Source organism: Lygodium microphyllum, chromosome 18 (assembly GCF_053477565.2).
Source record: "Lygodium microphyllum isolate KBCC chromosome 18, Lygodium_microphyllum_v1.1.10, whole genome shotgun sequence".
Taxonomy (NCBI): domain Eukaryota; kingdom Viridiplantae; phylum Streptophyta; class Polypodiopsida; order Schizaeales; family Lygodiaceae; genus Lygodium; species Lygodium microphyllum.
This window is the reverse complement of record NC_141152.1, coordinates 14,651,197-14,669,718: the sequence shown is the minus strand read 5'-3', so window position 1 is coordinate 14,669,718 and position 18,522 is coordinate 14,651,197. Positions and strand designations below refer to the sequence as shown.

The following is an 18,522-nucleotide window of genomic DNA, read 5'->3' as shown; positions in this document are numbered from 1 at the left end:
TGTTGCAAGATGATGTAGAGGGTGCACTTTTGATGACTGAAGATGTTAACAAAAAGAATGCCGATGCTTCTTGCACCTCTCATGCTTTGACAACTTAAGCCGATAATGATAAGTGCAGTAATGCTCACACTGTGTGAGAGACTCTCAACAGTCTTGCTCTTAGTCACGTGGACAGTCTCGTAGTAAGTCATGTGGCTATTAGTCCTCATTGACTTGTCATTATTGTAGGAAAGCATGTCATATTTGGCCACAACACCATGAAATGTGCAAAGACAAGCGTAAGGGTAAAGTACAAGATAAAAATGAAAATTGCAACATTGTCTCTAGCAAGTTAGGCATTAAGATTGTGTGCCCTTGTTGTATAAGAGAAGAAAATGTATCGGCATGTGTGCATGAGTGTTGTCACATGAATTGCAAGATCAATGGTGTGCAAAGTGACAGTGCCACCGATATCCGACATTTGTACATAGTTTGTGGAGTGTGCCTTCCTTTTGTGTGAGGTGCACCCCTCATTTTTAATGAGCATTGCTTGTCCTCGTTCGGTAGTATGCTATGAGCAGTTTGCTCGCAATAAATGCAAAGTGTGTGGGACTTGGCGTAACCTATTTCGCAATGATGGCAACACACGAAGCGCGGTTACGAAAGCCAAGCCCGCCGGTAATTAACAACAAAAAGAACACGTGGGCCGTGATGTGGCTACGCGGATACAGGTTGGTGAAAGTCGGTCCGACAACGAAAAAAGAGAGAGAAACTGCGATCGAGTCTGACGTGACTGGTGTGGCGCGCATCATTGCCGTCATCATCAATCATAACTCATCAGGAACTCGATCATCATCATCAGCAGATTGACAACAAGAAAGAAGGTATTCAGCCGTTGACCTGGATCTGTTTGTTGTTTTTGTCATTGGAGAGAGAGAGAGAGAGAGAGAGAGAGAGAGAGAGGTTGCAATCCTCTACCTTGTGTCGGTGGATGAGCAGAGGCAAAGAAAGAGACAGAGAGAAAGGGCCAATACAAGACAAAGCTGGATCGGTTTGCGTTGTGGGTGGGGGCCAGCTTAGCCTCTGCCTTCTTTGCTTCCCTGGAGCGATGCTCCTGCATCAATCTGGAGACCACAGATGCAGACGAGGATGAGGAGGCTGACAACATGCCCTTGATTCCCTTCCGCAGAGAGCCCGCTGCCCGTGACGATGAGGATCGATGGGCCGTGCTCCCTGCGGACACCGGTGCCATTGCCATTACCATCAATGCAGAACCACAGATCCACATCAAAGATGCAGAGCTGCACCAACACCATAATGTCCCACCAACTGCCTAAACAATGGTATTTTCTAGGTCTAAATTTCTTTTTTTCTCATGAAGCCAAAATTCAAATGGAAAATTCCACCCAATTTATTAGACGTCCTGGGAAATTTCACTCGTGCATTCTCTTGACATTGGTGCATTGTCAAAGTGATTGTAGCCCTTCTGATAATTGAATTTAAAGGAGGAATGCGCTTATTAGGATGCTACTGTGACTGATTTCTTTTTATACTGCAGAAGTTTGAGACAATTGTATGAATTAAAGGGCTTGATAAGCGTGATAAAAGGGCTTGAAGACAATTGTATGAATGTGAGCAGGAGATTTATATTTTGTCTCAGGTTTTACAACTGCTACTTTTACTGGCTGGACACACCACTACAAATCTGAATCTGCTTGACCCTGGGGGACAGTTGCAAAGCGCCTTAAAGTTGCATACATAATGTGTGACCACATAAGAAGGTAACACAGAGGGCTTACAGACCACAATGTGGACTGTACAAATACATGAGTCATGGAGATATATGAAGCTTCAACACACAGTTATAGGCAAGTGATCTTGGGGATAGACCCTCGGGCCTTGGGCCTCACATGAGGAGGCTATTGATCTTATACAGAAACTGAAAACCATGGTTTGTGCAGTTGCTCCAAGGATTGTTGAGTCCTACTGGGCTCCATATAAAGGGACCAGTAACTAGCAAATATGATATTCCCAGTACACAAGTGCATTGGCTCACCCATTCTGAAACCCAAGCCAATGCTCAATTGTTTCCAAAGTGACCACGGTTAAATTTTAGAGGTCCTTGAAGGAAAATCAAGCTAGGTAGGTTCATAACAGGTATGAAGAGGAGATTATGAGATCTTACAGCAGCCCAATGTTATGCTAAAACCTCATGTTGTAAAGAAGCAAAATCGAGATTGCTAATTTTGGCCCTTGAATCACATCATGGAGCGTGAGTATTGATGTGTACCAATGTCTTGGTAGATGTGGTGTTAGACATTATAGGAAAGCATAGTCACAGATATTGATGGGGAAATGCTCAAAGGAAACTCAGAGTGTATGAACTATGAACACGGCTAAAACATAGTGAACATACAAGAATGCAAAACACAAAACGGGAGAGAAGATGTATTTGATGCATAGATGAATCCGAAAAATGAATGAGTGAAGAAGATGATACAGTGGAGATGTCCAACAACAACCGACTCTCATGGGAGTGGGTTGGGGGAGAGAGTCAGAGAAAGTTGTTCTTTGTGTATGGATCAGGGTGATATCATGTGGCAGCTGAGGGCTAGTTGATGATGCAGAAAGCTGAAATCTGATGTCATGGATGCAGCAGCGGGAAAAATGCATATTTGGGAATGACAATCAGCAGCTGATCAGCTCTGATTGAAGCAAAATGCAGCAGCTGAGTTCCACATGGCAGGCTGGGACAGCAATCTGTAGGCTGAGATAAAAAACACAGAAGTTTGGAGGTCAGAGAAGCTGGCAACTGCAGGAAGGTCCACCTGGCAGGCTGACAGCAGCAGGTTAATGAGGTGACTGATTGGCAGCAAGGGGCAGTTTCTCCCGAGTTTGGGTGGCAGATCTAGAAAGTATGGCAGCAGCTTTGGCAGGCCGGGCAGCTCCTTGGTTAACTGGGTGGCAGCCTCTGATATGGTATCCGAGGTAAGGATGAGGATAGAGTGATGATGGCAGCAACTATGGCATAGAGGGATACAAGAGAGGATTAGTGGTCTGACACTCTGAGTCCCATTTATAGAACATGTTGGAGCTAGAAAAAGTTAGTTTGTTGTACTAATAAGCAAAACTAATTTTTTGGGGCCATTTCATGAGCCAAAAAATGTACTAATAAGCAAACACACTATGAAATGATAAATTCCACAAACCTTGAACTCTCGTATCTCAAGGATTGGGGAGAGAGAATGAGTTGTAGAGTGTGTCACACTCTTAATAGATCTCGAAACAGAGCAAGGTAGCCTCCGAAGGTGTTTAGCAGTAGCAAAATGCAGCTATGTAGGGTTGGATTAGTGTTAGATGGGCAGAGAGAGAGTAGAAAATTGTGAATGCAAATGTGGATGATGATGTAGCAGTTGGTGGAGGGTCCCAACAGCAAAAACACAGATTTTGATGATGGCTAGAGCAAGGCAACAACTGATCAAGGCAAGGCGGTAGCTCAAGACTGCAAACATAGATTGTGTGATGGTCGCCAATTGATGGCAGCTTCTCCTGGACAGCAAACACATTAGTAGATGGGCCATCCAACACAAACGCAACCTCATGGGGCTGATAGATAGTGGGCGATAGCTGATAGGGGTGGAAAACTGCAAGAGAAGGCTGATCAAGAGACGCTAGATGGTAGATGATGATGATAGATAGCTCCTTTTGAGATATTTTCTGCAAACGGGGTGTCGAGAGTGAAGCTTTAGCACCTGCAAATTACAAAAACGAGATTGGGTTGAATGGATGGCGGCTTGTCTATTTGTAGAAAGTTTGGGGCCTCCCAAATTAGGCTTTGTATGTGGGACACAAATACTCTCTAGGATTGTGTTTCTTTTAACAAAGTTTAATAATATGTATTAATTAAGAATGTTTTGGGGCTGTTTTAAAGAAGCTAATGAAATTTTAGCTCAATACCCTCTCTCAAGCCCAAATTTGGTACCAAGAGAGGGACTGCTAACAGGCCCAAGTCCTTTTTCTTTTCTTTTATCCCAAGGAATTTCATCCCAAAGCAACCAAGGCATCGGGAAAATGGTGCATGTTGGTTGCCTAGTGACATACCAAGACTATAGAGGTGATGGTAATCTTACCGGGAGTCTTAAGTGTTCACCCCAGAGAGGGTAGAGCACTAGACAAAGGGTGTACGTCAGTTGCCCGATGGTCTACTAAGTCATACAAAGGCGGATGGAAACATAGTGGACAATCTTTAAATTTTTTTTTAAAAAAAGGGGGCTTTATGTTTTGTTTTCTAAAGATTTATTTGTAAGTAAGGGTTTTGATCAATTTTTGTCCTATGTAGTATCTGTGCTCCAAAGGGAGAATGATAAGGGATGTTCAGATCCAAGACCTTCACAAAAATAACGAGCTATCCCTACCACTATTGGATGTTGATGATGAGGAAAAGTGATATGATGAAGCTATGGGGAGTATGTGGTAGAGGTAAAAAAAGATTGATGAAAGCAAGGTAGGGAAGCGAAGTAAGAAAGGGAGATTGCCCTTGGAGACTACCATGGGAGATGCTACGAATGTCGTGGATCTAGAGTCGACCACTCCAAAGATTGAAACAGACTAAATGTCCACAAATGCATGTTTACAAGAAGAGAATATTGATGCATTGGAGTTATGTAAGAGGCAATGTAGTTTGTCATGCTCATGCTAAATGTGATGCAACATTATTACTTGGAGAGTACCCTCACAAGTAAATAGTTCACTTGTCTAAGTGCCCCTTTACAAGCACGGTCATCTTGATGATACAGATGATGATGCAAAGTACAACATAAGTACATAATGTTTGAATCAAACTGTAATCAAAATCTTGTCACCATCAAGAGAAAATCCTGCTTCCTCTCAAAGTGGAAGGGAAAGTTGAAGGGAATCGATTTAAAGTAGGGAAGGGTGTATCGAAGCCGATCTAGGATAGTAGATTTTGAAGAATTGGCCGATTAACTACCTTGGTCAGAATATCTGCAAAATTGTCACATGGTGACACAAACTCTAGGTGAATAGTGCCTAACTTAATTTGCTCTTTGGTGAAGTGGAAATGAGTTTCAATATGCCTTGTTCTTGAGGTGATGATAGGGTTAGTACTTAATGCAATCGCACTTTGGTTGTCATTGTAGATGACAGTTGGAGGAAGCACTGCCAACAAGCTCCTTTGATAGATGGCCTTAGTGGTGCTGTCATAAAGAGCTTGATACTTGGCCTCCCCTGTGGAAGCTACCACCGTCTCTTGCCTACAGCTTGACCAAGAGATGGAAGCTGTGCCTAGGGAAAATAGGTAGCCATTGTGGGAACGTCGGGTGTCGGGATCTCTTGCCCAGTCAGAATTAGTGTATTCTTACAATCATAGACCATGACCATGGGTCAATCCATAAGAATAGGCGTAGCAAAGATATCTCAAAATACGTAAAGGGGCAATCCAGTTTGACATCCTAGTTGCAGTGAAATACTGACTAAGCAACCTAATTGAGTATGCTGAATTTGGCCTAGCGTGAATCAAATCAAGAAGCTTCCCTACAATGGATCTATACTTTGCTCATCGAAGGGTTGACCGAGAGTATCCTTAGATAAGTGAACAATGGGATTGGGAGGCGTGGCTACATCTTGTTTTTGATCTGTGCAATGCTGTTCCACCAATTAAAGATCGTACTTCAGCTGTGCCACAAAAATATGATCCTTAGATTGAACTACCTTCTTCCCCAAAAAATAAGACAATTGATTGAGGTCGGTTATCTCAAAGGTAGCACTAAGCTGTGTGAAGATATGCTGGGTTTTGCACTGAACAAACACAAAAAGTATGGCCATGATTGAAAAACAAAGACTCGGACAATGATATGCAAAGCTCAAATATTGAATACAAAACTCAAAGCTCAAACATACAAACAAACACAAATAGAGAAAGAGAAGAAAAACTTTGAAGTGAATGAATGCTATAAATGAATGTAAGAGTATTCAGAATGCTCAAGGGTAGAGTTGAAGAGTATTGGAGTGTGATGTCCATCGAAGACAGATCTCATGCGTTGTAACCACTAGTTGGAGATGTCAGATTGTGAGAAACTGCAAAACGCTGATCATCAAGGCAGTAGGAGACCCAAACAATAGTAGAGGAAGTGGAGGAGGATACAAATGGCCAAACAAGCTGATCATCAAGGCAGTAGGAGACCCAAACAATAGTAGAGGAAGTGGATATATAACTTTATAAGTTCAGGTCATAAGAGGTATAATGGTATCCATGAGTTCTAAGGAACTTGTCCATCCTTTGGAACCAAACCCATGATGCTTGTCTCAACCCATAAAGGGCTTTTGGAACCAAAAGACCTTGTCTTTCTGGTTAGCAAAATAAAATCCAGGTGGCTCTCCACGTAGACTCTCATCTAGATAACTGTTTAGAAAGGCACTTTTGATATTCATCGAGTAGATTGGCCAATCGTGGTGAGTAGCTAGTGCAATCAACAGACAGAATGACATCAATTGCGCAATAGAGGCAAAGGTCTCTTCATAGTCAATACCTTGCTTTTGTAAAAAAACCTTGTACGACAAGTCAAGCCTTGTACTTGTTTGAAGTTCCATAAGCTTTTAGCTTAGTTCTAAAAATTTACTTGGTTCTGATGACTTCTTGTGACTCAAATGATCCACGAAGGTCCAAGTCTCATTTCGGTCAAGACTCTCGAGCTTCTTTTCCGTGGCCTCTCACCATTGGGGATGCTGAAGAGTCTTGTGCCAACTTTTTGGGTCGGAATGTGCGATGTAGTCTGCTATAAACAAATATGCAAATGGAGCGTGAGGGGTAAGCTGGGCTGATCTTCTAAGGCCCTTCGGAGTGAAATCATGTGAAAGGATCTCCAAATCCTACTTGGTCTATTGGTACTAGTGAGGTAACGGATCTTGTGGAGGGGGCTCGGAGACTGAAGAATGTGGGAAGGTCAGTGTTGGGGAGCTCAGCTGAGTGACAGAAGTTTGAGGAGTGAGCATGAGAGTGTGATGGTCGAAGAGAGAGAGAGTGAGAGAGTAGTCAAGTATGATTCGATAAGAGTGTATCAACAATGTGTTGGACACAAAGAATAAAATGTATTTATACTTAGGGCACGTAAAGGGTACATTCACATGTACAATGTGTGTGCACTATACACAGAGGTTAAACCGGGCCTTTATCCCAACAACCTTCCACTTAAAGGTCCGATGTGAACCTCTAACCAACTCCCACTAGTCGTATGCAATGCTTATGCTGAGCTTTGCTTAGACTTTTAGTGAGAACATCTACAGGGTTGTCTTGTGTTTTGATCTTGGTCAATGTGATTTGACCATCTTCTAGAATCTGTCTGATGAAGTGATATTGCACATCTATATGCTTTGTGTATGAATGATACATGGCATTCTTAGCCAGATACACAGCACTCTGGCTATCACATCCCAAAACTGTAGTACCCATAGACATGCCGAGATCCTCTACAAGTCTGCTCAACCATATAGCTTTCTTAGAAGCTTCAGTAGCTGATATGTATTCAGCTTCAGTGGTACTGAGTGCAACGATGTTCTATAACCTGGAGCACCAAGACACAGCCCCACCAACAATTGTGAAGACATACTCGTTGGTGGACCTACGAGTGTCCAAGTCACTTGCCATGTCTACATCACAATAACCTTGCAAACTAAGTGTACCCTTTAGGTATTGAAGAATACACTTGACAACCTCCCAATGTGTTTTGCCAGGATTTGACATATATTTGCTAACAACTCCCACTGCATGAGCAATGTTTGGACAAGTAGCAACCACAGCATACATAAGAGAGCCACAAGCTGATGCATAAGGGACTCCTTTCATAGCATTTGCTTCCACGTCATCTTTTGGGTTGTTGGCTTTGCTAAGCTTAAGGTAAGGAGGTAAAGGTACCCCAAAAGGCTTATCTTTAGCCATGTTAAATCTGTCTAGTACCCTCTCAATGTACTTTTCTTGAGATAAAAACAACAATTTCTGCATTCTATCTCTACAAATCCTCATGCCCAAAATATGCTTTGCATTCCCCAAATCTTTCATGGAGAAGGCTGATTTCAGCTGATTTTTGAGAGCATCCAAGCTAGTCTTTCTTTTCCCAGCTAGCAACATATCATCCACATACAAAACAAGTATGATGGCGTTGCCATCTGTATCCTTTTTCATGTACAAGCAATGATCTGCATAGCTGCGTGTTAACTCATGAGATAGCATAAAGTGTCAAACTTTTGTACCACTGCCATGGTGCTTGCTTCAGCCCATACACCATCTGCTCTTTTCTAGGAACTACAAAGCCCTTGGGCTGTTTCATGTAGATTTTCTCATCAATGTCACCATGCAAGAAAGCTGTTTTTACATCTATTTGATACAGCTCTAAATCTAAAACAATAGTGAGAGCAAAAAGCACACGTAAAGTGGTCATCTTCACAACAGGTGAAAAGACCTCTTGGAAGTCAATCCCTTTCTTTTGTGTGTACCCTTTGGCAACCAGCCTTGCTTTGTACTTGGGTTTCCCATCAATTGTCTTTACTTTCTACACCCATTTGTTTGGAAGTAGCTTCCTTCCCTTGGGCAATGACACAAGATCCCAAGTATCATTTGCATATAGGGATTTAATCTCTTCCTGCATAGCTAGCTCCCACTTACTGCCAAACTATGTGGTTGCATTCTTACGCGCGTAGACTTGCGTATCCAATGATCAACATTTTCAGGAATTGTGTCTACATTTGGAGGTATATTATTTTCAGCATTTATTGGCTGCTGTAAGCCATTTTCAGCATGGCTGTTCATGCTGTGCAGCACCTTCATTTCCATTACCAGCACCTGCATTTTCATAATCAGCAAGTTTATCTTGCTGTCCATGACCTCCTTGTGCTCCTATGTCCATCATTATCTGGCTCAAAAATAACCGGCTGATCATTAGTTTCAACCTGCGGTACAGCACCATGAGGCTCATTTTCTGAAGTAATAGGTGGCTGCAAACTCTGAAACTTCACCTTTTTCAAATCTTCATTAGAGGCTAAAGTGCCTTTCAGCAAATTTGCCTTATTAAACACAACATTATGGCTACGAATAAATTTCTTGGACTGAGGTAACCACACTCTGTATCCAAATTCACCCTCATCACCATAGCCCATGAAAATGCCTTTGGTGGACTTTGGGTCAAGTTTGTTCCTCAGCCCATCCCTAACATGCACAAAAGCATCATAGCCAAATATGCGTAAATGGTCATATGAGGCCGATTTGCGAGACCAAACCTCCTCAGGGATGCCATTATTTAAGGACTTGTTTGGAGAGCAGTTGCAAATGTGAACCACGGTTTTGAGTGCCTCTTCCCAAAATTCATGAGGGAGATTAGCAGTGGACAGCATGCACCGCACTCTTTCACATAATCTTTTGATTCGTAGCTTTGATGACAAATTTGATGGCACCAACAGCTTCAAAAGGGGGGTAAAACCATAGCTCGGGCTGGCGAGCCCTCCTCTCCTACCGCCGCCTCTCTTGAGGCGGAAGAGAAAACTTGTTGCCCCTGTCCTGTCACGGCGCGCGATCAGTTGTCGTCGCCTCTCAGAGCCAAACCTGATCACCTCCTCTCCCTCCACCAAGCTCCGAACGGCTGCAATTCAGCTTCCACCACTCTCCAACAGCCTTCTCCCTAGTTGCATGGGAAAGTTTTGCCAAGTGGCAGTCTTTCTAATGCATTTTCAGCCATTAAATTTTCAGAAAATGGCTGAAAATGGTTGGGTTGGTGTTTCATCCCCCTTTTGAAGCTATTGGTGCCATAAGATTTGTCATCAGAGCTACGAATCAAAAGATACATTTCAGCTGATTTTCTCTCTCTTTATAGCATTCTCTCATCTCCTCCAATCTATGCTCAAGCATTCTCAGTAATTCTCAGCCATTGGTAGCAGAGTATAGCCAAATTTGGTGGACAGCAGAGAGTTTACTGCTGTAAACCCTAAATTACAGCAGTAATTAGGGTTTAGCAGTCACCTTGGGACCCGTGCCATCAGTCAAAGGCATTGTACACTAAAATCAGCACCGGAAATTCGTGGAATTGTGAGGATTTCAGATGCCAACCCATTAGAGCAAGTCCTGGGTGAAAATCAAGGGGCAATTTGCCCGAATGCTTTGCTGATTATTGGAATAGCAAGGGGATTTTGAATCAGCCAAGGAGATCGTGAAATCTCAGCTTGTAATTTATCCATCGGCAATTGAAATTAAAGAAATACCGAAAGGGGCACCAGTTTTGGGGCCAACAGGGTGTCCGCTGTCCAAATTTATGAAGGTAAAGTGAGCGTTTCAATTTATGTTCTAGCAGATTTATTTAATGCTGGAATTCAACCCAGGTTAAACCACCCTATCCGAGAAGAAAGGCTGGTTTCATACACAAATAGGCTACATGAGCCTCATTGCCCACCTGATACAATGAAGCAAGCTTATCCCAAGTATCCTTGACTATTGTGCATGATTGAATATGTGGGATAACCTATCTCTTATATGAAAGTGCAAGCAAAGCATGAGCTTGGGCATCATGCCTATCCCATTTCATTTACTTTGCTTTGGGAGGTGCAAAAGGAGTCGGAGCGGAAGATCCATTGGTGATAGTGGATGAGCTAGAAGAACTTGTGACATTTTGTGTCATTAGGCCTGTAGGCCTAACTTTTGAATCACATACATAACCCCAAAGCTGCTTAGCAACAACTACATACTTTATCATGTATGTCACATGGGATAATTAGTGCCATTTAATTTGTTTAAGTCCCCAAACATGTTGAGCAAATCATTTTGTCTGAACATTGCTTGCTGAAATTTCTGAATTTTTGTAATCAGTTGCTGTCCAAAGTACAAATGCAGTTGCAGCATAAAAATAAAGCAAAGAAAATACCAAAAACTCATAGTTTTTTGAAAAATTGATAGTGTTGATAAAGAAATTGCAGCCAAAAGGACTCCGATGTGCACAAATTTGATGTAGAATGTGTAATTAGCCTCAATGCTAGTGAAATTGGGGAAAATTTGCAAAAGCCCCAAATTTAATTGGTGAGATTCGGTGAAATCGGAGCTGAAATATGAAAAGCCCCAAGTTTTTGTGCAAAATCGAGCAATTTCTGAGCACTGAATGCAAAATCCCCTAAAATGGTGAGATTTGGGATTTTATGGCAAAAGCCCCAAAATTCTTCAAGAAATTCGGGGGAAATTTGTGTTTGCCGTAAAATTCCCAAATTTTGTGCTTATTAGGGGCACTAAACGCGAACAGATGCAATTTGAGTGGTTTGATGTTGATTAAGGCTGAAAGGTAGAAATTTTAAATATTTTAATCTGCGGGCAGAAATGAATTGCAGCATGTGCGCAGCAAATCGGTGGCTGCTGTCGGGGCATTAAAGAGCAATCTGACGTGGTGCAGGCTGTTGGTGACTCGAACAGGGGCAGATGGGCTGTCAGCAGGCCTGTAATAGCTGGGCGAGACTGTTGGGTGTTGGATTCAACACGGCAGGGCAGCAGATTTGCAGGCAGCATGTTTCCCCTGCATGCATGCCGACAAGCAGCCCCGACTGCACACTGCCCGGCTAAATGTGCTGTCGAGTAGGCTGTCGGGGCGGATAGGTGATGTGGCTTGCAGCTCGCAGGCTGCCTTGGAGCTGTCAAGCTAGCTGTTGGGACTGTCGGGCTGAACATGGACAAGCTGGCGCGGTGAGATAGGACAGGCTTGAGTTGGTGCCGTGGGGACACAAGACAGGAATGCAGCAGGCAGCCAAGCTCAAACTGAAGGTGGCACACTAACTGAGAAAGAGAGCAGCTGAGCTCGGGGCTTAACAGCAGCTATGGTGGCACATGAGCAAAGTGGGGGCAGCTCATTTCTTCGTTCTCTATGCTTTAGTAGTATCAAGAGAACATCAAGAGAGGAGAGTGTTGAAATCCACTGTGAGAATAAATGAAAGTACAATCCCTAAGGTACTAAGTACCACACCCATTGATCAGTGTTCACATAGGTGAAAAACCCTTCCCCAGCTAGAAGGTAAAAAGTGCCCGTGAGATAAGGGAGCGTTCACACCAGAACTTAGGAATATGATAATTGTAACACGTGTAAGTACTAGAAGAGACTAGAACTTGCATACTAGTGCTTTGCATTGAAAGATACCTTGGTGCCAAACTAAGAAAAGAAACAAAGCTAGGCTAAAGAAGCCAAACAGATTGTGGCCATATCATGTGCCCCATAAGGGTGGCTAGATGAGCTTGTGGTGTGAAGTCCACTATGGCTGGTGTGCAAGACCAGTTAGCCAACGGTGGCTAGATGAGCTTGTGGTTTTAAGTCCAATGTGATTGGTGGCTAGATGAGCTGGTGGTGTGAAGTCCAACGTGGCTGGCGTGCAAGACCAGTTAGCCAAACCTTTAGATGATGAGCTTGTGGTGTGAAGTCCAAATGCGGCTGGTGTGCAAGACCAGTTAGCCAAACCTTCAGCTGTTCTGATAGGGGCTGGCTGAGGGCGACTGTCTATATGCCAGATGTCCATTGGGTCGCCACTGGGATGGGTGGAAACCAGGAGGAATGGACCTACAGGTGTAGGTGTTGCAGGGTCCTCTCTCGATTGCCTAGGGGGAGTACCGCTTATGGGTGGAGCTGCGGTCTGTTGAGTAGAGGATATTCAAAGCCAGGTCTTGGGCATGTTAAGAGAGTATGTAGTATGGTGATTGTGAGTTTGAGGGTGCTGATGAAGAGTGTCTTGATCAAGTCGTCTTTGTTTTCTATGTTCAGGGTGGTAATATAGACAACAGTATTAGTTTTCTGTATGACCCGGGACTATTGTTTTAGTAATTGCTAAATGGACTCATTAGTTTTAAGGTTCATTTCTTCGTTCTCTATGCTTTAGTAATATCTAAATGGGCTCATTAGTTTCAAGGTTCATGTCTTTGTTTTCTATTCTTTTGTAGAATTAGATCCGAAATATTTACAAAAACGGCAGAAAGAACACTTGTTAACATCTCTGCTATATTATACAAGCCACGATTATTCTAAAATTGTATCAGCTTAGAAATTAATGCGATTTTCTAGCTCTCTGTCTTTAAACAAAGACATTAACCCATGCCAGTTGGCCTGCAGGAATCTCTGAAAATAAGCAAGGGATGCTAGACAGGAATTGACGAATGTCAACCTTGCTAGTTTTCAAAGAGAAGCTGGATTGTATGACTGGCTCAAAGAGCAACCTGGAGAAGATACCTTTTAAAAACTCAAATTCTGTGTATTCAACACTTGTTATTTTAAGAAGTTATTTCATGCTGTAGGCTTTGGTTGGGAGTGACTTGTAAAGAACCTCTCATACCATTAGACCTTTCCATCTTCCTTGGGTTATATATCTGTTCTTATCAACTATTTATGTAGGACACTTGTGAGTTTTTAGGCTCTATTCTTGAGGCCTCATTTGGTGGTCTGTGCTTGCAACATATCTGTGCATGAACACAGCTTTTCCACATCAAATATGCTACATTCCCCTCAATTTTTAAGGATGCAAAGGCTTGAGGGGGAATTGCACTGGTAGCTAATTGGGAGCTAGCCCTATCAAATTTCAACCTCGCTTTTGCATCAATCATATGCTTTGTTGCCTAACTGAACACTACATGCATTCTATCTCAAAGTCATGTGCTTTGTTGTCTAACTGAATATCTCATACATTTCTATCTCAAAGTCGTATGATATATAGATATGCACAAATGCCCCACAATCAGAGCACTTTAACAGGGTTATAGTACAAACCATGGTGGCTCAAGCGAAGTGATGAAACACATTAAACTAAAAAGACGTTGGAAACACTAGCTTTAACTTGTTCAAACCAACAGCCAGTTGTCTACGTGCTCCAAGTAAGGGGCACACATTTTCCTCATGGATTCTTATTATTTACTTCACCTCTTCGCAAGCCTCAAATTCTAAATAGGTGAGCAGCAATGTCCCTCAAGCTTGCTAGTGTTCTATGTTACCCTTGCAAGAAGTACAAGAGAGAATAGTTGTAATTTGTTGGAGTCCATCATGATTTGGGGGGATTCAACCCCATTTTACTTGCTTTAGCTATCACATTAATGTTCTTGTAGATGTGTGTGTGTGTGTGTACAAACTGAGGGAAAATTAAAGTGATAGAATAAAATCTTTCTACATTTAGAAGCTATTAGTTAATAATATCTAGTCGTTAAAATAGCCTCTTTGGAAAATGTCTCGACATTACTTGCCCTCCAAGAAGGCTTGGAAATGCCCTTGCAATCCGAAAGTGGAGATAGACTTGCAACAATTGGGCGATGGTAAAGTAGATAGAATTGAGAAAATGAAAGATGGTTGTACCTCTAATAACGAAGCATGGAATTGTGAAGGAATGTTATGTGATTCAACAATGCATGGGAATGTCAAGTGAGGTCCACAATAACCACATGGTTTGAGTTCCTCTTTGCTATAGCTATTGTCTCCATAACTAACTCTTTGTTGCATCCACATCCACCACCTTTTAACATGAGGTAGAGTCAATTGCCTCCTTCCACAACATAATCTAGAACTCGAAAAGTTTAGGTAGCTTACCTTAGGCATTGATGGTAATCTAGAAAGCATGAAGGAACTTTGAAGCTTTTAGAGAAGGTACATCAAATACAATGATCATTATTAAGGTTCTCGGTGGGTCATCTTTAGTGGTTTGAAAAATTAAAAATGCTTTTGTGTTTCTCAAATAGGTTATCCTTTCAAATTTGAAACGAACAATCCTATCCTTCAAAAACAATGAAAGTTATGTTCCTTGGTACATTTATCCTTCATATATATTCCCAAAGGGAGAAGGTAAAGTCGTGTTTACCTATCAAAGAAAATACCTTATTTTAAATGAGTGAATTGCACATAACTAGTGTTGCTTGATTATTGATAGATTGCCTCTTTAAGTTGGTGGCATCTTTTTCTAGGATCAAGATCTTGCTTTTAATAATCATGTCCCAATGTTGGTGTCGAAACTCTAGGCATCATGGCAATCGCAAGAATAACTAAAACTAGCATTCAAATGACTTCAAGAGACCACAAGAGATTCTTGAAGTGCTAAAATAATGAGTGATGAGGTAGAGTAAGTACAATAGAAGATTAAGGACTTCATTTGCAAGACTGCCTAAGATTTGGCACAAACCAAGAATGAAAGGGAATTGAAGGAGAGAGGGTGATAAGTCATCTCATGTTCATTCAATAATAGGTGTATTTTAAAGCCATAAAAACTACCACAGAACCAATGGAAGATGAAGATGTTGAGAGTCTACATACAAGCTATCCATTGCCTAGGCAACACAACTGCAATGTTTGCATTGAGCTTCTAAGAGTGGAACAGGACCATGTTGAGGAAGACCTAGTTCAAATTTTCAAAGAGTTATAATAATATGGAGATTCGAGAGACATGATTCATAATGTCGATCTCATGTTGTAAGCTAGTTTCATCGATTGACCACTCACAAACATGAGAAGTAGTAAAAAATCCACCAGTGAAACTCCCAAGAGTAGCCAACAAACCACTGCCTCTTTATGCCAATACTTGAGAGGAAGAGTCACTAGCTCATTCTAGCAGAGCAACCAATAGCACAAGTGCCTCGTGACCAAAAGTAGCAATTGATAGAGAATCTCCCTCACCAAAAGCACCATCCCCACTTCTTTAGCTAGATCTTGAGTGAGTCAACTAACTCATTGATGTACTTACAACAGAGGAGGATGAAGATTTGGATAACTACAATTGCATTCCTAGATGATATTGTGGAAGAAATGGGTGAGAGGAATGTGTAAAGCAGCTCATGTTCATGTCTTCAAGGAGCTCCAAAAAATATGCATGTAGAAAGGTTACATGGAGAATGAGTTGGAGTTGTGAGGGTAGATAAATTCCAACATTGATATTAAAGAAAAATGGTTGCAATCTATCTTTATATAGAGCTTGCTTTTGTTGAAGCAAGAGAATAAGAGTCTTATGTAGTTATAATTAGTGACAAAGAATAGACCTACATAGTTGGAAAAGGTTTTGCCAAAAGCACTCAATCACACCACCAAATATTGCAGCTAGAATAGATAAACATTCTTTGAGTTCTTGTCATTGGTATTTTGGATCATTGAGAAGTTAAACAAATCCCATGCTCTATTGGGTTAGATGAAAGTCCATGCCACCTTGATTAAGGAGAAAATGTTGGACCCTCTCTTCTTTTAGTTGAAGGTCGACAACAAGAAAATTGTGCATGATCATTTGTATCAAGAACATTGCACTGCCATGCTAGTTTCTCTCCACATCCTTTTGTTAGATTTATTCCATATTTGGCTTTTTGTGCCTTACTATCCTTGCAAAATTGGGTAAAATCTTCTTTGTTGACTTAATCTAACCATCTCCAAGTAGTGGACATGCCTATTTTGATGAGGCAATTGACAATAGAGATTGATAGCACCTTCCTAGGTCTTGGTAGAAACACAAACTCAAACATGACAAGTATGCTAGATCTACCTTGTGAATTTTCATGAAGCTCTAAATGGGACTATAGATAGGAGATTGTCACATGGATTGGCTACAATGAGAGATGACAAATATGGTTATCTGACTTTCGATAAGAGGAATATGGATGGTTCTAACCACTAGTCTTTATAATCTATATTTGCCTACTAGCTACCCTCTCAAATGGATGTTCTTATCTAGTATAATATTTTGGAGGTTGTTATAGCCTTTTTATTCTAATCCTCCTACAGTTGTATGCCCTTTCTTGTAATGGATAGTGGTTAAATCTCCTAGACTCTTTGATCACCCTCTTCTTAAAATAAAACTCATATAAGTTATAATTTTGCTTATTGGATGGATAATCCAACGTGGGTCTAAAATCTTCTAGAATCTATGATAGTCTTTTTATCACTATTCTTCTTGACTATAAAACCTTCCATCAAATTAATGTCCGAGACTCTATAACCACTTTCTCATTCTCAACCCTTTGCTTGAAGCTCTAGAAATCCTCTTGGAAGTAAAATACGTTTGACAATTTCATCAGCTTTTTATTGAATGGTCCAGCAATCCCTTCCAACCTTCCATCTACCTATGCATTTGTTGGAACAAGCTATATTACAAATTAAAAACATGAAGTAAGGTAGGGTAAATAATGCTGCAAATTTCTACATGCATGATACTAAACATACTTGTTGTCAATGGCTCCAATATTTATCATTCCACGCTTTCATGGGGACACATCTATACAAAGTTCTTATGGTTAGTCCTACCTTTTATTTAAGGTAATAGCAAAGCAATTATAAGACACAATCTTTGCCTTACAATGATGTGGAAAATATTACTACATAAAGGCACTAGGTGAATACCATTTATTGATTATAGATGTTGAAAGTCTCCATAGAAATTTTTATCATGTAAATTTAAAGCCACACAATATGTCCTTTCCTATGAAGGTCAGCATTTACTCTTTTTTGTTTTTGATCTTGAGAGAACCTTTCTAGATGGGACTGATGGTATCCAATCATGGAGCTTGTAGGTTGTTGGATGCCTTACATCATCTTATCTTGTATTGTAGCAACACATGCATGCATGTTTAGAGTTGGATAGTTTCTTAGAAAGAAGCCATGGAAGAATTCTAAGTTATTGAAAAGGAATGAGAGGAATACAACACATGTGCAAAAACCAAGGCTATTGGAGTTGAGACACCATACCAATGTAGGTGCAGGACTAATACACACAAAAGGGCCAGAACAACATAATACTCGAATGTATCTTAGGTCGATGCAAAAGTTTCTATTTTGATACTTTTGAAGGTTGTTAAGTATAATATTGATTTTTTAAAGTCACATCAAATGTGTTGAAAATTTAGAAAAAGGGAGGTGAGATGTCATCTCAAGTAAAAAGCTTTTGATTGAAAGTACCTAGAGAGGATTGGATTAGAGCCTCTTTCTCACACATTTTAAAAGTCATATCAAGGGTGTTGAAAATAGAAAAAAGGGAAGGCAAAAAACATCGAATCAAGTATAATGCTTTTGGTTGGAGGTGCCTCCAGGGGATAACTTTAAAATCTCTTTATCACCTTTTTGCTAAAAGTAGATGAAGATTGGATGAATTAGTAGAGAATCAAATATCACTTTTGACCACACATAGCATTGTCATATTCATCTATTCACCAATCTTGTCATTAACAAAAGTCAATCAAACAACTCGATTGGCCTCGAAATTGGCCCTAATGTGAACACTTGCATGTGATTGTAGCTTCCCCCAAAAATTTTGGAATTGTAAGGGAATCAATATAGATTTTGCATTCTTTGCAATGTTGATAAAGAGACATTCCTTTGGAGCTATGGAAATTATGGATTTGCAAGGCATGAGTGAAAGGTAGTAAAAGTTCAAAGTGGGGTGCCTTTACAAGGGCATGCTACTATAGTCATAAGTTAGGTCATATGTCAAGCCAATGCCCTATTGCATTGCACCCTCCTCCTCTCATAGCTATGGACCAATTAGACATTAAATTTAATAAATCAATGCCAACTTGTA

The 18,522-nt window shown here is 41.0% G+C and overlaps 1 protein-coding gene across 1 annotated transcript; it reads left to right on the top strand.

The window, feature by feature from the left end:
- Positions 1 to 615: 615 nt before the first annotated feature.
- On the top strand, positions 616 to 13,376 carry LOC148020612 (uncharacterized). The gene is made up of 3 exons (XM_087699391.1): positions 616 to 775; positions 979 to 1,322; positions 13,110 to 13,376. Exons 1-2 carry the CDS (start codon positions 616 to 618, stop codon positions 1,314 to 1,316), a joined length of 498 nt encoding a protein of 165 aa, XP_087555517.1. The 3' UTR covers positions 1,317 to 1,322; positions 13,110 to 13,376.
- Positions 13,377 to 18,522: the final 5,146 nt, after the last annotated feature.

Coding starts and splice junctions, on each gene's coding strand:
- LOC148020612 (XM_087699391.1), top strand. CDS start 616: ATGGCAACACACGAAGCGCGGTTACGAAAGCCAAGCCCGCCGGTAATT. Junction 776..978: donor GATCGAGTCTGACGTGACTG/GTGTGGCGCGCA, acceptor GTGGATGAGCAG/AGGCAAAGAAAGAGACAGAG.